The sequence below is a fragment of the Xyrauchen texanus genome, chromosome 30 (assembly GCF_025860055.1).
Source record: "Xyrauchen texanus isolate HMW12.3.18 chromosome 30, RBS_HiC_50CHRs, whole genome shotgun sequence".
NCBI lineage: Eukaryota > Metazoa > Chordata > Actinopteri > Cypriniformes > Catostomidae > Xyrauchen > Xyrauchen texanus.
Window position 1 is genome coordinate 7,329,091 of NC_068305.1, and position 26,578 is coordinate 7,355,668.

At 36.0% G+C, this 26,578-nt stretch overlaps 1 protein-coding gene across 4 annotated transcripts in view; it reads right to left on the bottom strand.

Annotated features, from left to right (window-relative positions):
* Positions 1-462: 462 nt before the first annotated feature.
* Positions 463-26,578, bottom strand: part of LOC127624259 (serine palmitoyltransferase 2-like) — a 36,648-nt gene continuing 10,532 nt past the window's right edge. For 2 of the 4 annotated variants that reach the window (XM_052099001.1, XM_052098999.1), the window contains exons 2-12: positions 26,303-26,497; positions 25,800-25,954; positions 23,950-24,098; positions 20,062-20,186; positions 18,892-18,985; positions 17,471-17,576; positions 13,479-13,698; positions 12,400-12,526; positions 5,416-5,551; positions 5,147-5,276; positions 463-3,464 (exon numbers count right to left, since the gene is read on the bottom strand). In XM_052099001.1, the coding sequence (XP_051954961.1) occupies positions 3,348-3,464; positions 5,147-5,276; positions 5,416-5,551; positions 12,400-12,526; positions 13,479-13,698; positions 17,471-17,576; positions 18,892-18,985; positions 20,062-20,186; positions 23,950-24,098; positions 25,800-25,954; positions 26,303-26,497 (1,554 nt within the window). In that variant the 3' untranslated portion in view covers positions 463-3,347. Of the gene's footprint in view, positions 3,465-5,146; positions 5,277-5,415; positions 5,552-12,399; positions 12,527-13,478; positions 13,699-17,470; positions 17,577-18,891; positions 18,986-20,061; positions 20,187-23,949; positions 24,099-25,799; positions 25,955-26,302; positions 26,501-26,578 lie in introns of all 4 variants that reach the window. The other 2 variants (XM_052099000.1, XM_052098998.1) reach the window with 1 other exon arrangement.

Sequence of the window (26,578 nt, forward strand, 5' to 3'; positions counted from 1 at the left end):
TTGTTCAATGTCTTCAGAAGTGATTTGATAGGAGTGGATGACAAACAGATACATTCTTATGTCTTTTTACTCTCTCCACTTTCACTTCAACATTCTTCTTTTGTGCATATCGCCACCTACTGGGCAGAGAGGAGAATTTATAGTAAAAAATAACTTAAATATTGATGTTTCTCACCCACACCTATATTGCTACATGATAAAATTGATGAAATAATTTTCACTTTGAGAAAGTTTGTGATAACTTAATTTAAAAAGTAAATTTATATATTTGGTAGTAACCATGTAATAAGACACTACTATTTGTAGTAGGAATACCTGTTAGGAATTCCTGATTCTGATTGGTCACTTTTGCCATTCTGATGTCAAACATCTTTGTTGCGACCGATAAATTGTCAACAGATTTCCTACATACCCAAGCTATTTTTTATGCCTCTTGTATTGCTCCATGCTTTTTTTGTACTATGACATAAAATAATTTAAACCCAAATCAATGTCATATACATTATTTATTTTATAAGTATCTGCTTATTACAGCAAAATAAACTCCTTCAAGGCTTTACATCAGATGTGTCACAGGTTGGTTGTGCATAAACAAGCAGACTGTACATTCTTTATTCCATCATTGTCTGGTACACAAGTCTAAATCTGTGAGTGTCAAGCAAAATGTTTAATCTCACAATTTTATGGACAGTTTCCCTCAATAGAGCAATCGGAGCTGTGAGGTTTTTAAGAAAGCTCTAAAGAGGTTATAAAGGTTACTTTAACCACGGCAATGAACAGCAACTGGAACCTGCTGAAAGCTCTTACGATACCATTATTATCTAATTACTATGACATACATTTAACTTGTCTCATAAACATGAAATAAAACAACTGTATTGTTTGACACTTCCAGTTTTTATATTATTTAATTATCTTAAAACAAATGATTAAACAACCACATTCAGTGAATGCCACAATTTCTTATGCAAGTACACAGAAGAAAATTGCGATAGCGCATGTGCATTTGCTGAAAGTAACAACTGAAAATGAGTATGAGACAAACACATTGTGGAATGCCCTTTGGTTTCACAGTCGAATGCAGCTCAGTTGATTTAGTTGTGTCTGTAGAGGCTAATGCATCTAGCCTGTGTCAACGTCATATCTGCATCTCTTAACAGTCATCAGTAGCTCTGAGGTCATATAGTCCCGTGCATTCAGAGACATATATAGAGCTGCCTGTCCGATTAAGAACAAAGACTTCAGAAAACAAAGAAGATAAAAAAACAGAAATTTTCTTTTACATCCGGCATTCGTAAGCCACACCATCATACATACAGACTTAACGGAGTACATCATTTCACATCAGTGACCCGTATTTAGCATTTCTGTGAGGAACACAAGATAAGTATTCTTAAAAATAGATAACATTAACTCTCAACATAAAAATAAAAAGTCAAAAGCAGCTATATAACAATAAAAAGGCAACATGAACATCTCTACGGTGCAGTTTGTAAGCAACAGACAGAAAGAATAAAATGTGAAATATGTCAGACTATGTCTGTTTAAAATGATGCAAAAGCGTGGAAGATTTCTTGGTTAAGACGTCATACACTTAAGACTAAATTGTCAGATATGTGAATTGTCAGTGAGTAACAGAAATTCAAGTAAGACAAATCAGATTAAGATACATGTCATGGAGACATTGTTAACATGTATACAATGAAAACGGGATTTTGAAAAGATTTGCTATGAAGATTTGTGGACCAACACAAAGCTAGTATTTGACAACTGAAATGCAAATATACTATAGATCTGTGTATTAATAAATATCTCTGCCAATCTTTTGATAGATATACATATTGTTATGAATATAAATGCTCTAATTTACAGTTGAACATTAATACATTTTCTCCATAAAAGTATATTTCTCATTAAAAGCTCATTCTCAAAAGAACACAACAGTGTCTTGAACTGTGGAAAAGGTTGGACTGCCTGAAACAAAATACTAATGTATCAAGTTAGTCTTAACCCCCACCCCCTTCAAAAAAGGAATAGTTCACTAATAAATGAAAATTCTGCCATTATTCACTCATCCTCATGTGGTTCCAAATGGTACTATTTTCTTTCGTCCTTGGAATGAACAAAGTTGATATTTTAACGAGTTCATACGGCTCTTTTCCAAACAATGACAGTTCATATAAAAAAAAAAAAGCATCATAAAAGTAGTGAATATGATTTTGTGTTAAATTCCACGAGATAGCTTTGTGTGAGGAACAGGTAAAAATGTAAGGCATTATTCACTAATAATCTTACCCTCCGATGATTCAAATCTCATTTGCACTAATGATCAATTAAAAAATGATGCCTTTAGAGGCATAATACCAGGTTGTGCAAGGACAGTAGGGGTGTAAAGATTCACTCATCTCACAATTTGGTTCGCGACACTCAGCTCACGGTTCGGTTTAGTTCACAATTCTTTAAACTGTGTTAAGAAAGTTTTATTATTATTAGTATTATTTTAAAGGCACATGCAAAACAGTTCCTTTCGTTTAAAATGTAGCTAAAAGTACTGTTCTTAAAAGTGCTGAATGATCCATCAGATATTTATTGGGACTAAAAACATTGTGTGTATTGGATAGAAAAGACGCTAAAATAATAATAAAAAGTCCAATCTCTACGATGTCCATCATCACATTTTAGAACCATGATGTATCGTGCCACGCTAAACCCCTATAGGAAAGCAAAGCCATTGTGGGTCGGTTTGAAAATGATATTTAAAAGCTATTTTGTGATTATATTTAGCTGTTCTGTTCCTCACACCAAGCTAACGTATGGCTTCCGACGACTTGGAATATAGCACACAAGTCATATGAACTACTGTTATGGTGCTTTATGGTCCTTTTTGGAGCTTGACTGTAAAAATCATTGTCCTTTTTTGTTGTATGAAAAAGAGAAGTCTTAAGATTCTTCAAAATATTTCCTTTCATTTTCCATTGATGAAAGAAAGTCATTGCATTTTCTTAAAACGACATGTGGGTGAATAAATGATGAAATTCATTTTAAGGTGAACTGTTGCTTTAACTTTTATTCTGTGTCATACAGGAATAAAAACAGAGATATGAAGTTTCAATTACTGTTGATATTGCATATTGAAATTAATATTGGCTTCTGACCACAGGGGTAAGACTTGAAATTTGGTCGATAGGTGGGCTACAATCATTATAAGCCCACAGAAATGAATAACCATGAAAACGACAAATAAGTTAAACAAACAAAACAGACGAACAAGAAGAACATGTCGCTCTGGGGTGGAAAGCCAAGGTGGAAGTTAGATGCAGTCAGTCCACCAAGAGGGCTGGAAAGTGCTAGTCCTGGTGGCTCTCAAGGTATGAAAAATAGTCGGTCTCATCGCTCCTGAGCCTGTTTTTACGTGAATATTTCAGCTGAAGTAGATCCCCCACTTCACTGATGGCGTTTAAAGCCTGTGAGAGTAAAGGAGAGATGCTGGGATTATTACTGCCTGAACAAATGTTTGCTTAATGTTTATGTACTCTGGTTGACTGTGAGGTGAGTCAGTTTCGGTGACTCATAGAGGAACGTCTGTAGGAACACTGATTAGCGATCTCTGTGCTTGATGTGATTTAAAGACAGCAGTGGGTTGGGTCAGGACAGATCTTACATAAAAATACCATGTGAGCATTGCTTCTCCCTTAGAGCTAGATAGGTGAAGTTAATCAAGAACTAGTCTGAAAGATGTAATAAAATTAAACTCACTCACTCTGCTTCTACAGCTGATGTTTCTTAGTCATGTTACAATACACGGAACAATACCACTTGAGCGGTACTTTTTTAAAAATCTTTCACAAATTTTCTTCTCTCTTTCTCCCTCTTACATTTATTGATTTTTAGGCGAGTCTTACAAAGAAATCTATGTGTCAAATATCATCCTAAAATCTAAAGAAATAAAAGATTTAATGAAATATAATGAAAATCATAAATACATCAGTGCTATCAGTCAAATACTAACATATATAACGTATAAATACAATCGTACCTTACAAAAGTACTTCTTTACTATTTACAATTGTACTTTACTATGTACTATTTATCTTATAATAAATATATATTTTTTCACATTTCATGAGAATGAGATTTTGATTATTTATTTTGCATCCCGGTAATGTGAATGCATATATAGGAAGAGATTTTTATTTTTTTTATTTTAGTAATGTAAGAAAGAAAAAAAATCATAATTTTGTTAAAGGGATAGTTCACCCAAAAATTAAAATACTCTAATTTACTCACTCATGATATCCCATGTGTGTATGACTTACTTTCTTAGAAGCATTAGAAGAAAAATATAAAAATATCTCAGCTCAGTGGGTCCTTAAGATATCTCTTTTGTAGCTCCAAATATCACAGACGGTCAGCATAAATGTCATTCATATGACACCAGCTGATAAATTAATGTCTTCTAAAGTGACACGATCACATTGTGCGGAAAAGGTAAATATTTAAGTCCTTTTTTTAACTCTAAATCATGCTTTCATTCTGCAGCGATATGTGCGTGTGACGCAATTGCATTGCAAGAGCAACGCTGTTTACAAGTGAGGAGGAGGAACACTGTACAGTAGCTTGGTTATTTTTTATTTAGATCTGTATTTATCTGTTTCTTTACTCATAATGGTGTGTTTGTGTGCTCATCCTGGATGTCTCAACTGAGAGGAGAACGTGCGATTATTTCTGTATCACGGCAACAGAATATGTCACACGAGAGACCGCTTGAACTCCACTCTGAAGTGTTGGATTACAGTTAAAAAGTATTTAAATATTGAACTTTTTTTAGCACCAAAAATGATCATATCACTTTAGAAGACATTAATTTAACCGATGGAGTTGTATCGATGATGTTTATGCTGACTGTCAAAAGAGAAATCTCCATTCACTTGCATTTTAAGGACCTACTGAGCTAAAATATTTTTCTATTTTTCTTCAAATGTATACTGCATTTATATGAGACATCCTTAATTGAAATATACAGTATGTAAGTTGCCTTGGATAAAAACATTGCTAAATGATTAAATTAATTAAATTCAATAAAATTTAACACAAATTTAAATGCAGAGTTAATAGGTTTAAGGATGACTATTTTTGTGAGACTCACTGTGTCCAGCATCTCTCTGGTGTGGGCGGCAGAGACACATAAACGTGCTCGCGACTCAATGATGGGTGTGGCGGGAAACCCAACCACCACTGTACCAATGTTCCTCTTTAACATCTCCCTCCCGAACGCTCTGAATAGCAAACATACAAACAATAAATAAATAAAATACCATCAGAGAGCGTCTTGAAGTCTGAATCAATTCAATTTTCATTAAAAACAAAAAGACAACCATCTAGCTAACATTTCAGCACAAACAAAGAGACACTGACCCGATTTTAGCTGGCATATAAAGCATCAAGGGTACAACAGGGGATTCATTGTTCCCATAAATGATAAAGCCCATATCGTGGAGTCTCCTGCGAAAGTAGGTTGTGTTTTCTGACAACTGACGAAGTCTTTCCTGACCTGCATAAAAGAGAAAATACATGTTCAAACCAAATACATGTCATCTGCATGAGAGACAAGTTTCTGACACTTTCCAAAAGTAAATATGTGTGAAATCTTACTATTTATTTGAAAGTCTCTAGATCAAATAGTAGTATAAGCCAGTGATTCTCAACTGGTGGGTCATGACCCAAAAATGAGTAACAGGTCTGCTCTGATAGTCAGGGTGGAGTTTATAAATTCAAACCAAATCACATGAACTGATGCCTTGAAGACAGCATCTCACAGAGAAGGAAATCTTCCCCCTTCTTTCTCTTTCTCACACTAAAGCCTCACAAGGGCTTGAAGAGTTTCCAGATGTGGTGGGTGTGTGTTTGAGGTATAGATGCGGCTTTACAAAGGAATGCGCTGCTAAATCAGTCGAAATTGAATGTTTGGTGCCCAATCAGACAGTCAGCCGAGATGAAATTATAATATGCAACCAATCGCTGAGTCATCAAGGTTAGATTTTAAATGCTGTAAATGTTCATGCAGTCCTAGGAATTCAAAGATTTCCTATGCAAGTATGTGAACGCAAACACCTCTGGCTGTGCAAGTTTGATTTCTCATGCATTTGCATTTTGAAATGTTTCCAAAACGTTTGACGGTGTTATAAAGTGATTCTCACAAAACCTGCCAAGAAAATGCCCTGGTCCTATTTAAAAAATAAAAAAAGATTATTTTACATATGACATTACTTTCATGGCAGTTACGGACATTTAACTTCCTAATTTTCATTACTGCAATGGAAAAAGATAGTCATTTTTAAATTTTCATAACCATAATTATGTAAAAAATTCTATAGTACTCACTTGGTGCTGCCTTTTTTTTTTTATTATTTAGCTGATTTTAATAAAACATAAAATAAAAAATATATACAAATATTTGCTGAGAAAGCCCATCATATAACAATAACTCAATATATAATGATTATACATATTTATATCAATATATAATTATACATATTTATCTTTAAATATTTAAAAATGATATATATATATATATATATATATATATATATATATATATATATATATATATATATATATATACAGTGTGGAAAATAAGTATTTGAACACCCTGCTATTTTGCAAGTTCTCCCACTTAGAAATCATGGAGGGGTCTGAAATAGTCATCGTAGGTGCATGTCCACTGTGAGAGACATAATCTAAAAAAAAATCCAGAAATCACAATGTATGATTTTTTATCTATTTATTTGTATGATACAGCTGCAAATAAGTATTTGAACACCTGAGAAAATCAATGTTAATATTTGGTACAGTACCCTTTGTTTGCAATTACAGAGGTCAAACGTTTCCTGTAGTTTTTCACCAGGTTTGCACACACTGCAGGAGGGATTTTGGCCCACTCCTCCACACAGATCTTCTCTAGATCAGTCAGGTTTCTGGGCTGTCGCTGAGAAACACGGAGTTTGTGCTCCCTCCAAAGATTCTCTATTGGGTTTAGGTCTGGAGACTGGCTAGGCCACGCCAGAACCTTGATATGCTTCTTACAGAGCCACTCCTTGGTTATCCTGGCTGTGTGCTTCGGGTCATTGTCATGTTGGAAGACCCAGCCTCGACCCATCTTCAGTGCTCTAACAGAGGGAAGGAGGTTGTTCCCCAAAATCTCGCAATACATGGCCCCGGTCATCCTCTCCTTAATACAGTGCAGTCGCCCTGTCCCATGTGCAGAAAAACACCCCCAAAGCATGATGCTACCACCCCCATGCTTCACAGTAGGGATGGTGTTCTTGGGATGGTACTCCTCATTCTTCTTCCTCCAAACACGGTTAGTGGAATTATGACCAAAAAGTTCTATTTTGGTCTCATCTGACCACATGACTTTCTCCCATGACTCCTCTGGATCATCCAAATGGTCATTGGCAAACTTAAGACGAGCCTTGACATGTGCTCGGGGAACCTTCCGTGCCATGCATGATTTCAAACCATGATGTCTTAGTGTATTACCAACAGTAACCTTGGAAACGGTGGTCCCAGCTCTTTTCAGGTCATTGACCAGCTCCTCCTGTGTAGTTCTGGGCTGATTTCTCACCTTTCTTAGGATCATTGAGACCCCACGAGGTGAGATCTTGCATGGAGCCCCAGTCCGAGGGAGATTGACAGTCATGTTTAGCTTCTTCCATTTTCTAATGATTGCTCCAACAGTGGACCTTTTTTCACCAAGCTGCTTGGCAATTTCCCAGTAGCCCTTTCCAGCCTTGTGGAGGTGTACAATTTTGTCTCTAGTGTCTTTGGACAGCTCTTTGGTCTTGGCCATGTTAGTAGTTGGATTCTTACTGATTGCATGGGGTGGACAGGTGTCTTTATGCAGCTATCGACCTCAAACAGGTGCATCTAATTTAGGATAATAAATGGAGTGGAGGTGGACATTTTAAAGGCAGACTAACAGGTCTTTGAGGGTCAGAATTCTAGCTGATAGACAGGTGTTCAAATACTTATTTGCAGCTGTATCATACAAATAAATAGATAAAAAATCATACATTGTGATTTCTGGATTTTTTTTTTTTGATTATGTCTCTCACAATGGACATGAACCTACGATGACAATTTCAGACCCCTCCATGATTTCTAAGTGGGAGAACTTGCAAAATAGCAGGGTACTTATTTTCCTCACTGTATATATATATATATATATATATATATATATATATATATATATATATATATATATATATATATATCATTAATAATGATAGATATATAATGATAGATATATAAAATAAAAAAATATTCAGATCATTTCAGTGCATTACAGACATACATTCCTGTAGCAGAGGAGTTAATAATTGATAAGACCATACAAAAAGTGGCTTTAGAATACATTGCATTGTTTACTACCATATTATTGATCATAAGTCAATCATTGGCATACAGTTCACAGCAATCCATTTCACAAGTGAATTTGTCAATCAGTTCGAGATTAATTATGACCCATCAATTTACGCCTACGTCAGACATGCTTGTGTAGCGTCTCGGGTGCGTTGTGTCATAAACATAAAATGTTTAGGTCACTGTGTCACGTTAAATATAGTTTAATACTCAATCTTTAAACACATCTTGAGATCCCCTAGTTTGGATTTGCGCTCCATCAAGTGTTTTGAACGCAAGAACGTAACACATATGTGTTGTGCCTACTGAAGTGTTTTCTTCACTGTATAAACTGCGCATTGCCACACAGCTGAAATTTCACTTACTGCCCTCTGGAGTAAACAGGTGGTACTACAACTTGCATTTCTCAAGAATCTTCCTTATTATGGTCCGGGGGCATGCGATTAATTGCGTTTTTTACGCGTTTGTTTTGTAAAATTAAATCGCACTGAATTAACACGTTAAATTGACAGCCCTAATATATATATATATATATATATATATATAAAAATACAATGTCATTTGATTTGATTAAAAATGACCAGGGCAGGGGGCCTGGGTAACTCAGTGAGTATTGACGCTGACTACCACACTTGAGTCACAAGTTCAAATCCAGGGTGTGCTGAGAGTGACTTCAGCCAGGTCTCCTAAGCAACCAAATTGGCCCGGTTGCTAGGGAGGGTAGTGGTAACCTTGTGGTCGCGATTAGTGGTTCTTGCTCTCAATGGGGCACGTAGTAAGTTGTGCGTGGACCGCAGAAAGTAGCATGTCTCCACGCATGTAGCTACGAGTCTCCGTGTTGTCATGCACAACGAGCCTCGTGATAAGATGCGCGGATTGACTGTCTCAGGAGCGGAGACAACTGAGACTTGTTCTCCGCCACCCGGATTGAGGAGAGTAACCGAGCCACCACAAGGACATACTAAGTTGTGACAAATTGGGCATTCCAAATAGGGGAGGAAAAAATAAATAAATAAATGACCAGGATATCATGACATGTTTTATTGACATATGGCATTAGCGCAAATGGTCTTGTTCTACAGTCAGTTTCCTCTTTCAGGTCAAATACTATTATGGCTAAGCAATGAAATGCACCTTACTGAGCAAGTTAAAATGACATAAACAGTTGTATGTCTATAGCTAGTTATCTGAATATTATTACACAGCTCTCAGTCTGTAGTCTACTCTAATTGGTCAATGGCACCAACACATCCATGTAACAGACCGCTTATTGGGAATTGCAAAAAACACATTTTGCATGAATTTCTTTACGAAACTCTTTCTTTTTGTGTTGTATTAGACGGAATAGGGCAGGAAAAGCAGTCAACAGCATACATGTGAACTTCTTCAATACTGCTTAAAAAGCATCTCAGGATGCACCTGTTCTCTCACTGTGCAGAGCTGTGAATGTGATAAAGGGTGGCTACTTTGAAAAAGATAAAATGCATGTTTAACATTTTGTGCTCACAACATAATTCACATCCTCAAGCATTTGTGTTATTTTGATTGCTGTGATGATTTTACTATTATTCTAAAATGCAATAAAGAATAAGTAGGTGTGTCTAAACGTTTGAATTTTGATTGATAGTGTACATTAAACATTTTAATTTTAGACACCTGTAATCTTTATAGTCCCTTTTGTCATCCTGATTTGCAGCACAGAGGGAACTTTAAAGATAAACTGTGGTTGTTCAATTGTATGATAAAAAATAGAAAAAGATCTTGATAATTTTTTTTACGATCTCCACACGTACACTTAAAGAAAAAGTTCAGATTATATAACTCAAGAATGCAAAATACCTGTCATATTATCAATCACATTTACAACTCGTAATTTCCAAATTGAGGTTAAGGTGAACACATAAATAGAATATTAGTATGTTGATTGCACAGACCAACATAATGAATACTTGCAAAACTTAATTATTTAAAATAATTATCAGCTTTCTCTGAGCAATCGCCTTCTCTCTGTAAATTGTTGCTGCCATCTTGTGGCTCTTTTTGAAAATACGCTTCACAAAGGAATTTTGGAGACATGAGCTCCAAACATTACACTCATTTGATTAGAAATCACAGTACAAATATTATGTATAGCTAGAAGCAATTCTGAAGTTGAGTTAACCTCAATAAATGAGCTGTACTGAATATGATGGCACTTATTCTATAAACATGCCTTGTAACTTTAACTTTCAAGTTTTATTTAATTTCAAAATAGCAAATTCAGAGAAGATCACTAGAATGAACTTCAAATTAATCATTTATAAAATAAAGAAACGCGCACGCGAGCGGGCACATACACAGCAATCATAACGAAGACTCTCCATAGAGAATGATATTTATACTGTACAAACTATAGATTCTATCCCCTAACCCCTAAACCTAACCCTCACAAAAAAACTTTCTGCATTTTCAATAAAACATTGTTTATGTGTTTTAAGTTATTTAAATTATGGGGACACTAGAAATGTCCTCATAAACCACATTTATAGCATAATACCCTTGTAATAACCAGTTTGTAACCTACAAAAAAAAAGTCCTTTATACCACTTAAACCTGCGCACGCACACACAAACGAAGTCAGAAGTTTACATACACTTAGGTTGAAGCCATTAAAACAAATTTTTAACCACGCCACAGATTTCATCCACCCAATTCCAGTGGGTCAGAAGTTTACATACACCAAGTTAACTGTGCCTTTAAGCAGCTTGGAAAATTCCAGAAAATTATGTGAAGCCTTTAGGCCAGGGGTCGGGTACGTATGGCTCGTAAAATAATGAATTATTCGTGTGTGGTATGGCTCTTTCAAAAAAATGCATCAACCAAAAATGTAAAAATTGGCTCCTTAGTGAAAAAAGGTTCCCGACCCCTGCTTTAGGCAATTAGTCAATTAGTGTACCAGTGGAGGTATTTCAAGCCTATCTTCAAACTGCACTTCTTTGCTGCAGCCTCTTTGATTGACATCATGGGAAAATCAAAAGAAATCAGCCAAGACCTCAGAAAAAAAACCTTGTGGATCTCCACAAGTCTGGTTCATCTTTGGGATCAATTTCCAAATGCCTGAAGGTACCATGTTCATCTGTACAAACAATAGCATGCAAGTATAAACACTTCGGGACACCGTAGCAATCATACTGCTCAGGTAGGAGATGTGCTCTATCTCATGTTACATTTTACTTGCCAGTGGCTAATAACAGACGTTTATTGTCGCATAGTGCGCAATTTACTATAGAAAATATATTTAAAGTGACTACTACTAACAGAAACACGTGTTGTAATACTATATCATGTTTGGGTGGGTGGGGACAAAAAGTAAACAGGACTTAGTGCTGCCGTCTTGACATGCGATCCGGGATGCTTTCGCTTCAAGTGTGTTCATGGCGGTTGTACGGCTGTGATAAGCCATTTCCAATTTGCATATCTTACACAGCACCACGTCGTTGGGTCTCCGGCTAAAATACTCCCACGCTTTAGATCACCATGGGCAAGTTTTTTTAGCTGCAGTTTGTTCTTCGGGGAATCCATGCTTAAACCGGGTGATGCCATTTTAATTATTCCATTGCGACGCACCGACGCATGTTATGCAAATCGACGTATTTCTGTAATCGATGACGATGATTACGTCGATGAATCCTCCCAGCCTTACATACCTATAAATAGTAAATCCAGAGAAACGGATAATTTTGCAGTGGTCTCTTAATTTTTTCCTTAAACAGGTAATTATTAATTCAAAATATTTCTTTAACTTATTTCTACAAAAAAAATACAAATATATCACACATTTCAGTAGAAAGTTCAGTAATAAAATGAAGTTCAGTAATAAAATGTCACTTCTGTCCCAGTACTCAAGAATTAGTGGAGGCCAATATAAAGATTGTGCAACTGTTTTAAGGCATTAATTATTAAACTACTCAAACACGGAAATGAACCAGAATAACTCACCCAACGTTGTGCCATCCTCTCCCATAATGCACTTCATGGAAGTGATAATCTGCAGAGTGACGGGTGGGGACATTGACGTAGCGTAAACTCCACTGTGAGAGTGTGAGCGCAGGTAATCTATCAGCTCCTATAAACAAACGAACAAAACAGTATTACTACTTGCATCTGTTAAGTTCCAAATTAAAAGAGAAAATAATCAAATGAGATTAATTATTTTCATTTATAAAGTTTTTATTTCAATTAATTATGCAATGAATAAAAAAAATAGACATTACCACATGGTTATTTACTATAAATAATAAAAATTTAATTACAATTACTAATATATAAACCATTGAAATTCCAGACAAATTTTTTTTTATATTGTGATAATAGCTCATACCATGATTATGAGGTATTAATCTTGGTTAATAATTATAGATACATGAAATCTATAAGTGTGTTTCATGTTTTTGCCGGAAAACCATAATATCAATTGTCACTTCTGATAAATTGTAGTCACTGTGACTCTTATTAATAAAATACTCTCGGTTTAGAGCATGCAGACAAAACCCTGCAGAGAACTTTTTTTGATGCGCATCTAGTATTCCTCATAAATTCAGCAGTAATTTATTTTGTAATTGTGTTTCCATTATAGTTTTTGTGTATTTCTTCTTAGAGTAAAATTATCCACCTCAAGCAAGCGTATACGTTTTTATGCACATTTTAGGGAATTTTTCGCCTCAGTGTTTCCATCCAGCAGTTTTTATGTGATATCCTAAAACACCCATAAATACATAAATATGTTGCTGGAAACCCAGCTAGTGAAGAGTTGACTAGAAATCACAGCGAGAGAGAGGGAATAATGTCACAGTCCAGACTCGAACCTGAATCACCCACATGAGCACTACGGCTGTAAATTGCCCAGCATATGCACAGCATTAATGCTTATTTTAAACTTTTGATGGTTGCTGTACTTTCAGGAAAACATGTCATGATATATGCCCTCTAGAAATCAGAGCATGCTTTCTGTATTATCATACAATTATATTAATACTGGCCCTTTTTAATTTTGGACAGCAGCAGATCTGGCTGCTCACCTTCTTTCCTCCGATGTATCCTCCAGCAGCTCCGAAGCTCTTGGTGAATGTGCCCATCATGATGTCAACGTCAGTTGGATCCAGACCGAAATAGTCCACCACACCTCTGCCTCTTGCTCCTATTGCCCCGATACTATGCGCCTCATCCAGATACAGGTAGGCTTTGTATTTCTTCTTGAGGGCAATGACCTCAGGAAGTCGTACAATTGAGCCCTCCATACTAAACAGAAGAACAAAGGTGTAATATTAAACCTTATTACATGGCTCTCTGGAATACTCTATTCTGATTAATCAATGGCGACATCTAGCGGTCTGATCCTGCTCGGTAACAACCGCACATCGATGTATCAGACCATCAGCTCATCTGGCTTTTTCAAGCCATCGTTCCTGCTTCTCAGACCACTGTGCAAGCTCTACAAGATAGATAATAAAATAATTGCAACTCAAATCAACATTTCTTGTGCTTTTCCTATTTATTTATTTGGCAAGTAGCCTTGTAATAAGATGCATAATGAGCAGTCAGAGATTCATTAATTACTAAATAAAACCCAACAGAACTCAGCTGTTCGGTGATTTATTTCTTCTCACATAATTGCATAATTTCAACGCAAATGAATATTTTATGTTCATGTATTCACTTAGGTTTGTAGCAGTGCAATAAGCCGGATAACAAACTGTCAGCCGGTTGTTATCGCAAAATAAACCCCTTAAGGCCCTGATTACCCACTCAGATTTATTTTGAGATAACAACTGGCTGACTGTACATTATTCCTTACATACTATATCTAAATGTCTTAGATGGAACTAAATGTCCATCTATATATGTCCCACTTCCAATATGTGAAAACAGAGGATGGGCTTTCTGTTTTAATGCTTTTTAAGCTCTCGGACTGTTATATTAGGCATCCAGGCCCCATACGACATTAAAGAAGTGGACTCTTGTTTGTTGCGCTCACACCTAGTGGCAGAGCTGGAGCATTACACAAAAGCAAATCGTCTCAGTTACTGATGCCATTGTAGAAACAAGCAATTCAAAGCTATTCACAATGAGCCATGATTTTTTCTGTGAAGTGTGCAGTACTGGGGATAATTGAAATCTAAAAATGTCTCTACCTAAATTGAATCAGCTTTTATAAGGCCACTGATGTGACAGGAGTCTTAGTCTCATGTGACAGTACATGATTTTAAAAAAATTTCTAAGTATTATTCATTTCTATAGAGGTAACAAAAAAAAAACAAAAAAAAAAATTTACAAAAGGGAAAAATTATTGAACACACATTTTCATTCCTTTTAGTTAACACGGTTAAGCATTCCTACCTACATTATTTTACAGCTTTCTTGATTCATTATTGACATGTTTGTAATGTTGTAAAAGCAAACTTTCATAAAAAAAAAAATCTAAGCACAGCCACAAGCGAAGCTCATTAATGGTATTATGCAGGGTGTAATTAAGTAAAAAAAAAACTAACCCTAATTGAGTAACCCTAACCCCACCCAAACTTCATAGACTTGACGATGACGCGAGTCATGTGAAAGACCCATAACGTGCATAAATATCAGTCACTTTGCTCTGAACAATCACAAAAAGTGACCGATTATGGTTTCAAAATTGAGAATTTCTCCAAAAGGTGAGGAGTTTAGATCCCTGAAATTATCTTTTTTTTTTTCATGCATTTTTTTATTTTGTGGAATTTGATAATTTTCCACGGCACAACTGACAATCTTTCACCACACACTAGTGTTTCACGGCACAATGGTTGGGAAACACTGCCCTAGTAACAGTGAAACTAGTTGTGACCACCTTGACTGAATGTGATGTATTCATTAAAAAATATTATAAATGTTTTTTGTCCTAAACTTTATTCTAAATGCCACTACTTCTACAAATTGGATAGTTATGAAGTGAAAAATTATAATTCATATTGCAATATTACACAAAAGGCTTTTATGTACATGTCATTTATTTCTACACTTGCCTTCATGTTGAAATCAAATCAAAGGGGCTGGATGCTCTGACATTGCAATTCACGAGTGCTTTCTCCCATGCAACAAATATTGTGTGACTGGCAACATTTTTGCAAAATAAAATTATGTTTTATTACACGTCTCACAGCAGTTTTGGTGTGAAATGTCCACTGTGTGGCGTTAAAGCGAGTGAAATGTTCTCCCAAACAGATGATGTTTTTAAAGGGTCAGTTTACCCAAAAATGAGAATCCTCTCATGATTTACTTGCCTTTAAGCCATCCCAGATATGTTTGACTTTTCTTCTTCATCAGAACTTGAATTACTTTAAAATCATTGCTTCCTGCCAGCAGTCGACACATCAGTGACTTAAGCGTTCATGCGAGAAGTCAGAAGTTTTTTATGCATCAGAGGAATGTGAAGTGAGAGTTAGGTCATTTCAAAAAGCAACCCAGCACTGGCCGACGATTCTATAATGATGATTTTATAACATACAAATAAAATATTTAAAAACTAAAAATCCCTCTCCACTTCCCCTCCCCGAGAACCCTCGAAAAAAGCCAAATATCCACCCCACTTCCTAATAAACAAATACCATTTAAAAAAAAAAAAAAAAGCCTCCTCAAATGCCGCCACCCCACAAATCTCCCCACACCACTCCCAAAACCGAGTGTGTCCCAGCTGTCTTCCACCCCCTAAGAATAATTTGTCTGCCAACCATAACTCCGGCTAGGACCCAACTTTTTAAGTGGCTATCCACAAAATTAATGACCACCACACAACCTAAGATGCAGAGTCTAGGGCAAAATTTAAATTGTGTGTACAATACATCACACATAAATCTCTCGACCCTAAACCAAAACTCTTGTATCTTAACATCCTCAAAAAACATGGGTTGTGTCCCAGTCTTCTGAATTGGTTCACCAGCAGGTAGCGGTGTCTTTAATAGAAGAATAGAAGCTGCTGTCATTAAGTCTATACAACCTAATGGTGTCCAATATAATACAAAATCTTAAATGGCATCAGATGCACCCTTGAATCTCTAGATGTAGTCTTGATGTTTTTTAGAATCCTAGCCCACACTCCATTCTCTAATACCAAGATTAAATCTCTCTCCCATAATCTTTTGAGAGAAGTTGAAGCTCCGTCCCCCAGATTCTGAAATAACAGTGAGTAATACACTGATGCCTCATGACCTTTACCAAAAGCAGTAATCACCACAGAGTATCTGCCCCTTTAGGGGGTAGTATACTACTCCCAAAAATAGTACAGAGCAGCTGTAAACACCTAAAGAACTGAGTTATGGGAATCCTGAAATGTTGGACCATATTTTCAAATGATCTCAACACTCCACTCTCATATAGGTCACAGAGCATATTAACCTCCCTCACAATCCACTCTGACCAGCAGAAAGGTGACCTATTAATACGTAATATTGGGTTTAGCCATATGCTCGAGGCAACATTTAAATAAATGTCCGAATTAAACATACCTTGTGCAAATGCGAGATAACAGGGTGTGACTTAACTTCTCCATTTAGTTTAATAGAAAGGTTTTGCAATGGCAAAATAGGGGCAAGAATTTCCTCTTCAATAACAAACCTGAGAACTTAGAAAAGGAATGAATAATTCTTAGGTATAGATCTAGTGGGGTCGGAGATGAATAATAAAATATCATCTGTGTAAAGCAAAAGCTTATGTGCTGAAAAGGTACTTTTTTTAAAACTTAAGTACAATTTCATGTGAATACTTTTTTACTTTCACTCAAGTTTATTTTTGGCTAGATACTTGAACTTTTAATCGAGTAAAAATTTTACTCAGTATCCATACTTTTGCTTACTTTCGTACTTTTTACACCCCGGTTATTATGGTTTACCTTCTGAAATTAAAAAAAAGGACAAAATGGCCAGAAAGAAGGTATGCAAATCCTCCCATTGTATAAACTTTGCACACTACACTGGGTTCCTATCCAAACCTGAGAAAATAAGAGTGCCAAGTGTATAGTTGTACAAGGAGATTTCTGCTGTACCTGTAAATTCCCTCCACTAGGATGAGGATCTTTTTCCAGGGTCGGTGGATTCTGGGCTGACCGTGTGCGATAGCATCCCGAAGCAGCTTCTCCAGACTCTGCATATCTGAGAGTATTGTTCATGTTAACTAATGTTGTTAACTAATGTAAACTTATTGTATTGTAAAATTAATTAGTGTTCCTTGGGAATCAAACCCATGACTTTGGTGTTTCTAGCTCCATACTCCAGTTGAGCTACAGGAACCCCTTAATTAGTAACATTGGCAGTAAATTTGTTAAAGGGATAGTTCACCCCAAAATAAAAATTCTCTCATTATTTACTCACCCTCATGATATCCCTGGTGTATATGACTTTCTTTCTATACCAGCACACATTTGAAGAAAAAAAGTAAATTATCTCTGTAGGTCCTTAAAATGCAAGTGAATGGCGATTTCTACTTTGAAGCTCCAAAAATTACAGACAGTCAGCATAAACGTCATCCATGCGACACTGCTGTGAAATGAATGTCTTCTAAAGTGACACAATCCCTTTTGGTGCGAAAAAGATAATTAAGTACTGTGTTGTTGGGTGAGCAGCGGTACGCGTGTGACGTAATTACACTGGCATTTGAAAAACGGAAGAACTGACACATGTGCGTATAGCTGAGAAGGAGGGATGCTGTACATTAGCTTGACTGGTTTTGGTTTAGATCTGTATTTATCTGTTTCTTTACTCATAATGGTGTGTTTGTGTGCTCATCCTGGAGGTCTCAACTGAGAGGTGAATGTGAGATTACTTCTGTATCATGGCAACGGAATGTCACACGAGAGACCGATTGGACTCCACCCTCTCTTGAAACGTTGGATTATATTTAAAAAGTACTTAAATAATTATCTTTTTCCACACCAAAGCGATTGTGTCACTTTAGTAGACATTAATTTAACCGCTGGTGTCGTTTATGCTGACTGTGATTTTTGGAGCTTCAAAGGAGAAATCTCCATTCACTTATATTTTAAGGACCTACGAAATATATTTTTCTTCAAATGTGTTCTGTTGAAGATAGAAAGTCATACACACCTGGGATATAATGTAAATAATGAGAATTTTCATTTTTGGGTGAAATATCCCTTTAAGTGGTGGTGCTTCTGACAACTTCTCGGCAAGTGACTTTAAGCATGCTAAAACCCTCTATGAGAAGCTGCATCTCTAAATGGATCATCTTAAACATAATTGCACTAAACATATCTACTGTAGATACAAAGAAATATTCTTCATAAACTAGTTATCTGACATGGCTGTTGAACAACTAGATGACTATTCAAATATCTTGACCCATCCATAGTGTATATCAGCATCAAATTCTGCTGTGCATGTGATTTGTATGTAATATCGTTTATTGTTCTTATGTGGACTGTGTTAGTTGTCAGTAACATAAACTTACTGTTGTGTTTGAATACACGGATGGTGGAGCCAGAGAGACGAGCTCCCAGAACCAGAGAGGCATGATTGAGTTCATCACTTAAGATCAGACAGCCCTGACAGACACACAAAGGAACACCATACATCGATTTAAAAGCTGAAATGTGTAACTTTTTCTGTTAAAATACTTTCTATTATCCCAGCTCAATATACAGGGACAACGGTAAAAAAGGTCTAATCAACTAATTATTTTTTTCTTCTTTGTGTCAAAAATAGTCATACACATCATTTATGACCTTTTTATGATCCCTTAGAATCAAACAGCCCATTTTTTGCCACTGCAGCTATAAGAAAAGCCCCCTTTACATGTGAAATGAGTGACATCACTTTAAGTGACATCACTCCGCTAAGACAGGTTGTGCGTTTGCTGTCGAGATAGTTAGTTCTGGTGCTTATGAATAATGACATGAAGCGGTGCATGTCGGTTAGAAATTTTGTCCAACTTTAGCCAGGTTCATCGATGACAACAGTGACTTTTGTTTCATGGGCTGAGTTCGCAATGGCATACAGTACTTCACATACTACTACTTCTGCTATAGCAATGTTCATGTTTATGTATTTGGATTTTGATGTCAGAAAGTTCGGAATGAGATTTTTTCAATAAATGCGAAGAGTTCAGAAATAATTTTTCATTCTCTAAAAATCTAAGAAAATCAGATTCCTCGTGATATGAACCCTTTAATAAAAACAACAAAACTGGCACTATTATCACATTCCTCCCTACAACTTGAAATACTGTAAAAATATCATACATCACAAACCTAGTAACTGAAATAAAATCTGAAATTTACAGCCTGAAATGTCATCTCTATCACTAATCTGAGCAGGATTTCCAGGTTGGGAAAGAAGTGTTTTTGAAAACAAGTTGGAATGTTACTCAACAGTACCTGGATCTGTTGTCAGTCAGTGAGGCACAAAGGCATATTACGTGAATAAGTTATGACAAACTTAATGTGTGAGTCAAAGCACACACTAGAGGAACAGGCAACAAAATTATCCTCAATGTTCCTTCCCACCCTACTTTGTTTTAAAGTGAAAAGGAAAATCTTAGCATTCCATTTGACATTATTTTGAGCTTTTAGTAAAGACCAGAAACACAGCAGTTAATAAACAAGTATAAACAAACCCTTACTTTGCCTACGAGAGCAGGAATATTCATGGAGTTTGTAGCAAAGCCCATTCCAAACACCATGGATGACTCCACCCCTAAAAACCTGGCCACCAGCTTCTCCAGCTCCTCATGCTTGTCAAGATTACCTGCAAGAGAGATTTCAATGATGCAGCTATACAATCACTAATAAAAGACAAACAAAAAGCTTCTTAAAAGCAATCATACTAAGAAAAACAGGATTTTTATTGTTCTTCTATAATTAAAGTTCAGAGTTTAATAAACTATGTAGACTACACTTTAACATTCAACTTACATATATTTATTATTTAAAAAATGTTTTTTTAATAAATAACATTTTAGCAGTGGGCTGCTGGTCTAGGCGAATGAACTTCTGTTTATACACTATATGGCCAAACATGTGTGGACATCCTCTTTTAATTAACATGTGTGGCTATTTCATTAATTCCAGTGAAGACAAATCTAAATGCTACAGCATACACTGGCATTCTAAAGAATTGTGTGCTTCCAACTTAGTGGTAACAGTTTGGAGAGAGCCCTTTTCTGCTCCAGCATGACTATGCCCCTGTGCACCAAGCAAGGTCCATTAAAGGAATAGTTCACCCAAAGTTTTTTAATTCTCTTTATTTACTCACCCTTATGCCATCCCAAATGTGAATGACTTTCTTTCATCTGCTGAAGCTAAATTAAGGGTTTTAGAAGAATATTTCAGCTCTGTAGATCCCTACAATGCAAGTGAATGGGTGCCAACATATTGAAGCTCCAAATATCACATAAATCAGCATTATCCATATGAATCTAGTGGTTAAATCAATGTCTCCAGAAGTGAATTGATAGGTGTGGGAGAGAAACAGATCAATATTTAAGTCATTCTATATATTCTCCACTTTAACTTTCACATGCTTCTTGTGTATTTGGCGATTCACATTATTTGTGCATATCGCCCATAATGGGCAGATAGAAGAACTTCTAGGAATAAAACATGAATTTGTTTCTTACCCAAACCTATAATTTCACTTCTGGAGACATGGATTAAAACACTGGAGTTGTATGGATTACTTTTCTTCTGCATGCAAGTGCTTTTTGGAGCATCAAAATTTGGCACCTATTCACTTGCATTGTATGGACCTACAGATATATATTCTTCTAAAAATCTTAATTTGTTTTCTGCAGAAGAAAGTCAAACACATCTGGGATGGCATGAGGGTGAGTAAATTATTAGAAATTTTTGGGTGAATTATCCCTTTAAGAAATAATGTACAGAGTCTGGTGTGGAAGAACTTGCACTGCACAAAACCCAGACCTGAACCCCAATGAACACCTTAGGGATGAATTGGATGCCAACTGCGAGTCAGGGTCCATCACCCAATATCAGGGTCTGACCACACTAATTCTCTTGTGTCTGAATGAGAGCAAATCCATGCAGCTATATTCCAACATCAAGTGGAAAACCTTTCCAGAGGAGTATTAGACATTAAAACTCCAAGGAGTGGGAATTATTCCAATGTTTTTTTTTAAATTAAATGTTCAACAAACACATACAAATTTTGGTGTTCAGAAACTCTGGCCATTTAGTGTATGTTACTCATGTGATTCTTGCAGGTGTATTTTTCTCTATGCAAGTGGTTCCCCCTTTAAAACGAGATCAAAGCTTTCACAACCAGCCACCCAGCTAAATTTGTGGTCAATAACTACACTATTCATAATCCTGCAGAGAAAGTTCCACCAATCAGAGAATCACGGCTAACAAACAGCGGCAAAAGAGCTCGGCAGTGACCACCTTCTCCTAAGACACAGCGAATGCCACAATGGATCTTTTTTACAGCAGCACCATCTTTGATCTTTGACAGGAATGACAATGAGATGAGAGATAGACAACTTTAACCCTCCGGGGTCTGAGGGTGTTTTGGGCCCTGGAGAAGTTTTGACATGCTTTGACATTTGTGCTTTTTTCAGTTGCTTAGAAACATTAATGGCTAAAGTCTGATAACACTGTATTCAGCACAAACTGGGCTACAATAATACAGGTATGTGAGCAACAGGTGTGTACATGTTTGTATTTTTGAGAAAATAACATTTATGCATGGCTTATATAAATAAACAAATTTTAAGTCATTGAAATAAGGCCATATAACACATACTAAACATTTGTCCACAAGACTTTTGAGAACTGGATCTTATAGCCTAGAGTTATTGCTATAAATTGATCTCTCATTCATACAAAACAATATCATAATTTAACTTTTGTAAGACACTTTTAGTGTTAGAAAGGTAATGTGCAAGGAGGCGTGACTTAACGTACAATGGGTTGTACAGTTGTTTAATGCATTTTTGGGTCGTTCCTCTGAAATTTCTTGGAAAGATATTTTTCAATATTTCTTCAGTTCACAAACACTCCAGACAACATGATTTGTTGAAAATTAAATGTGATTTAGATGTCTTTTAATAACTTTATTCTGTGCATGTAATTGCAGAGACAGTAAGTCTATCCCTCACAGCCTCGTTTTCATTTCTGTTAATAAGGTCTATCGCTCTCCCAACACGGTCAAACTAGACTACTTATTTGTATAAATCTCCATGATTTCCAACAAACTCAAAACATATCATTAAAACACTTATAAATCAACAACTTTAAATTATTGTTTTTATATTTTTATATTTACATCATTACATCAATTGCAATGCTTCATGGGACTGTAGTTCATTCCTTCATGAAAAAACTATGGCTTCAAGTCAAAGTTTGTAATGAGCTGGTTGGTTTGGTTCATGGCTTAGAACTCTTTTATGAAGGACTTTATGAAATCCCTATAGAAAAAACAAAAAACAAAATTGTGTGGTCACTATTCCAGAGGTAATGTACAGTTGAAATCAGAAATTTACATACATACTTTGGTTGAAGTCATTAAAACTAATTTAACCACTCCTCAGATTTCATATTATCAAACTATAGTTTTGGCAAGTCGTTTAGGACATCTACTTTGTGCATGACACAAGTCATTTTTCCAACAATTGTTTACAGACAGATTGTTTAATTGTTTTGATTTTAATTGTGTGTCTAGCTCTCTCTCTCTATCTCTGGTGTGGTCCCTCCTTTTATCACTCTACCCACTGCTTACTGCAGTCAGAAACAGGTGTTAGACATTATAGCGCTCAGGTGTGTCCCCTTACCACTTTCTCTCGGAATGAACGCTCGATCACGCCCCTGCCGACACAGCGACTAAAATATGTATGATTTAGCCACTGGCTAGAAAATATTCCGATTTTACTCAGATATTGAGTTGTGTAGCGGTGATGAAGAACTTAAGTACCGCAATCCTTTTAATGAATAAGAAGCTGGCGATTAAGAAGTTGGATTGCAGGATAAATCTTGATAGCGGTGAATGGGAGTGAATTGGAGACCACGGCAAATATAATTTTTATATTTTCAAATTAAGAAAAAAATAGAGCGATGGATTACAACAATCAGAAAAGAGAATATGCCAGATTTACTGTCACTCTCTCATCAGCTGCATAAGAAGCCTCATTGCATTTATTGTAACTCGTTTTGGAAAAAAAAAAAAAAAAAAAATTCCAGGGTTAAATAATACAATGTACAACGTTATTCATTTGCACTAAATAATTTTTTTAAAAATTATAAAAACTTTTGCTAGATTTATGCAGCTAAATAAGGCAGAAACACACCATCACTGGTCTGTGAAATGGGTCCATTCACTTTCATTGATCCTTTTTTCCCCATACAATGAAAGTGAATGGTGACTGAGGCCATATTATGGCCCCTTAAAATTATTCAATCATCTATTAAAATCTAGCATACACATTGCCACACAGAATTGTCTCCTAAAACACCAGATAAATGAAAGTAAATGCTGTGACAGAGTAAATGTTCATTACCGATTTCCTGCCTGGTGCTGCTAACACCCACACCATATTTCATAGTGCACTCTGAAGCAGCAACAGCACATTTGCCGGAATTCTCCGCAAAGCCAAGGTAGTTATAGGAGCCCATATTAATCACATCCTTCACAATCTTCCCGGTGTCTCTGCAGGAAAAAACACAGTACAAAAACTATTTGTAACATGTGTATCAACTGAAACATCTGAAAATGTTATTTTTTTAGATCACATAAAAACCAATATCGTAAATTGCAAATAAGCAAGTAGCTACATAAAGGATGATTATGTCTTAAATGGTCTTGATAAGAACTGGGTTACTGTGACAGGGCGGAGGGCGGGGCCGGGTCGTGATTCTAGACACCCGGCCCCTTATCAGGATAATCAAGCCTCCGAGAGGGATAAAGGCTGACTGCGAACGGTGGTGGGACAGAGCGAGAGAGAGAGCGTTTATGGGCAGCTGTCATCATATGTGTGTGTTTGTGTCTTTTTTGTTTAAGTTCTTAATTAAATATAATTTATATTGTCAAGCCGGTTCTCGCCTCCTCCTTTCCATTAATCTCTTTACGGTCACTTCTTTAGATTAACTCATCAGGTTTTAAGGTCAAATAAAAAAAATATATAATTGACCCTTGCTTTCTTAAAAAAACATCCCTGTTTTATGGTTCAAGTTTCACCAGTGTATATTATTCTTAAAAAAAATAAAAAATTCAAAATGTAATAACTTTCTTCACCTCTGAAAATTATTTTCTTTGCTGATGCAATCAAGATTGTTAGAGGAAAAATACTAACCAATAATATCAAAGTCCACTTTAAATTATGCAATCAAATTTTCCTACATTACATCCTGCTGAATATTCTGTTACACTATTTGAATGTAGGGATGTTGTGAGACCGATACTGGAATCGGAACCAAAAACCGATACCATCTGACGTACGAATGTCATTCCGTAAACATTTAGTACACAAATGAATATCATGATATATCCTAGTGTGATTACTAAACCACAAAGGCTGCAATTTAATGACATAAATATGAATATATAGTTTGCACGTTACGTATTTAAAATGTAAGTGCTTGTGAATGTGTGGAGCCGGTGTTGTGCAGACGCCGGCAGCTTTTAGAGTTCTTTAACTCATACATGGAAAATACCATTATGAGCATTGCACGCTCAGTTTGTAGAAATGACAGCGTGCAGAGCACTAATTCACTTTATAGCACAAAGCACATACAGACTACATACTTAACTAATTAAATTAAAGTTTAATAATTACAGCACACTGGGTTATGTAGCGACCTGTTTTTTCAGAAGTGAGAAGCTTCCGTCAAAACAATTCAGAAACACTTCAAAATAAAAGCCTCCACCAAAATAAATGCTCAATTTAAATGGAAAGTATGACAGAAACATATCACTACAGTATAGCTGTGTAATATTCACTGTAATACTAGTACTACTACTATTCCTAATAATAATAACAAATCAATAATAATTGTGTTATATTAATCAGTTTCTCACATCTGTGATGTTCTGTTATGTAGCACTTTATTTGACAGAAGTAACTCCAGTGTTGTATTTTGGATTGTGTTATGTGAGGTTCTGTATAAAAGCACGTTATTTCATAAAATAATACGATTTTATGCCGAAATGAATTGCTCTTTTTCATTTGGGTAAAATGTAACGAATTAGTTTATTTAGATGCCATATTAATGATACATTTAAATAAAACCATTGATATGGATTTCAGGGGGAAAAAAGTACCAGAAAGAAAGTATTCATAATCATTTTCAAACAATTGGTATCGGGACATCCCTAATTTAATGTGTTGAATGTGTGACTTTTGAGACTTACTCAAAAGTCCAGTTGTAGTCATGTGTGACCCGGTCCACTAGGTCCATCTTTGCCCCTGGGACACTGCATATGGGCCTGTTCCAGTTATCTCTGATCCGCATGTACAGATTCCTGGTGTAGAAGTTTTCAAAGTCCTGGTACAGTGGAACAAAATCCTGGGAACAAAACATAATAGATTACGCGCCAGGACTAACTATAATTGCAGAAGAATGATCCTAAAAAAAATGTGATGGTATTTTGTCATGCAAAAATAATCACCATGATGCTAAGTTATATTGTGGTGGATGCTAGGGCATTGGTGTGAGGCTGCTAAGGTGTTCGCAGTGGTTATTTAATAGCCAAATACAAATAAGCCAACCCAGTCTTTATGATATTCTGGCACAAAGTTTAATACTTCGGTTTAGATATTTGTTAAAAATCCTAACCTTTAATAATGAGTTATAGTATGTGATGCTTGCCTTAGAAACACAATGAACAAACGAGTCTTGAAATTTTAACTCTACCTTCTGTTCTTCTCTCTCTCTGGCCAGGTGACACTTTTCAAACTTCCATTCCCTTAGGAAGTCTCGCAGATATCCAAAAATGGTGAGGATGCCATAGCCCATGTAGGTGAGGACGGCCACGAGCAAAGGTGTCTCCTCAAATGACTCCACAAATGGCTTGTTGTACAGCCTTGAAGTGCATGAAACATGATGGATCTGCTGAAAAAAAAATTTTTTTTAATAAATATTTGAACATACAAAACCCTTTTAGCAACTGTGATTACAAAGCACACATCA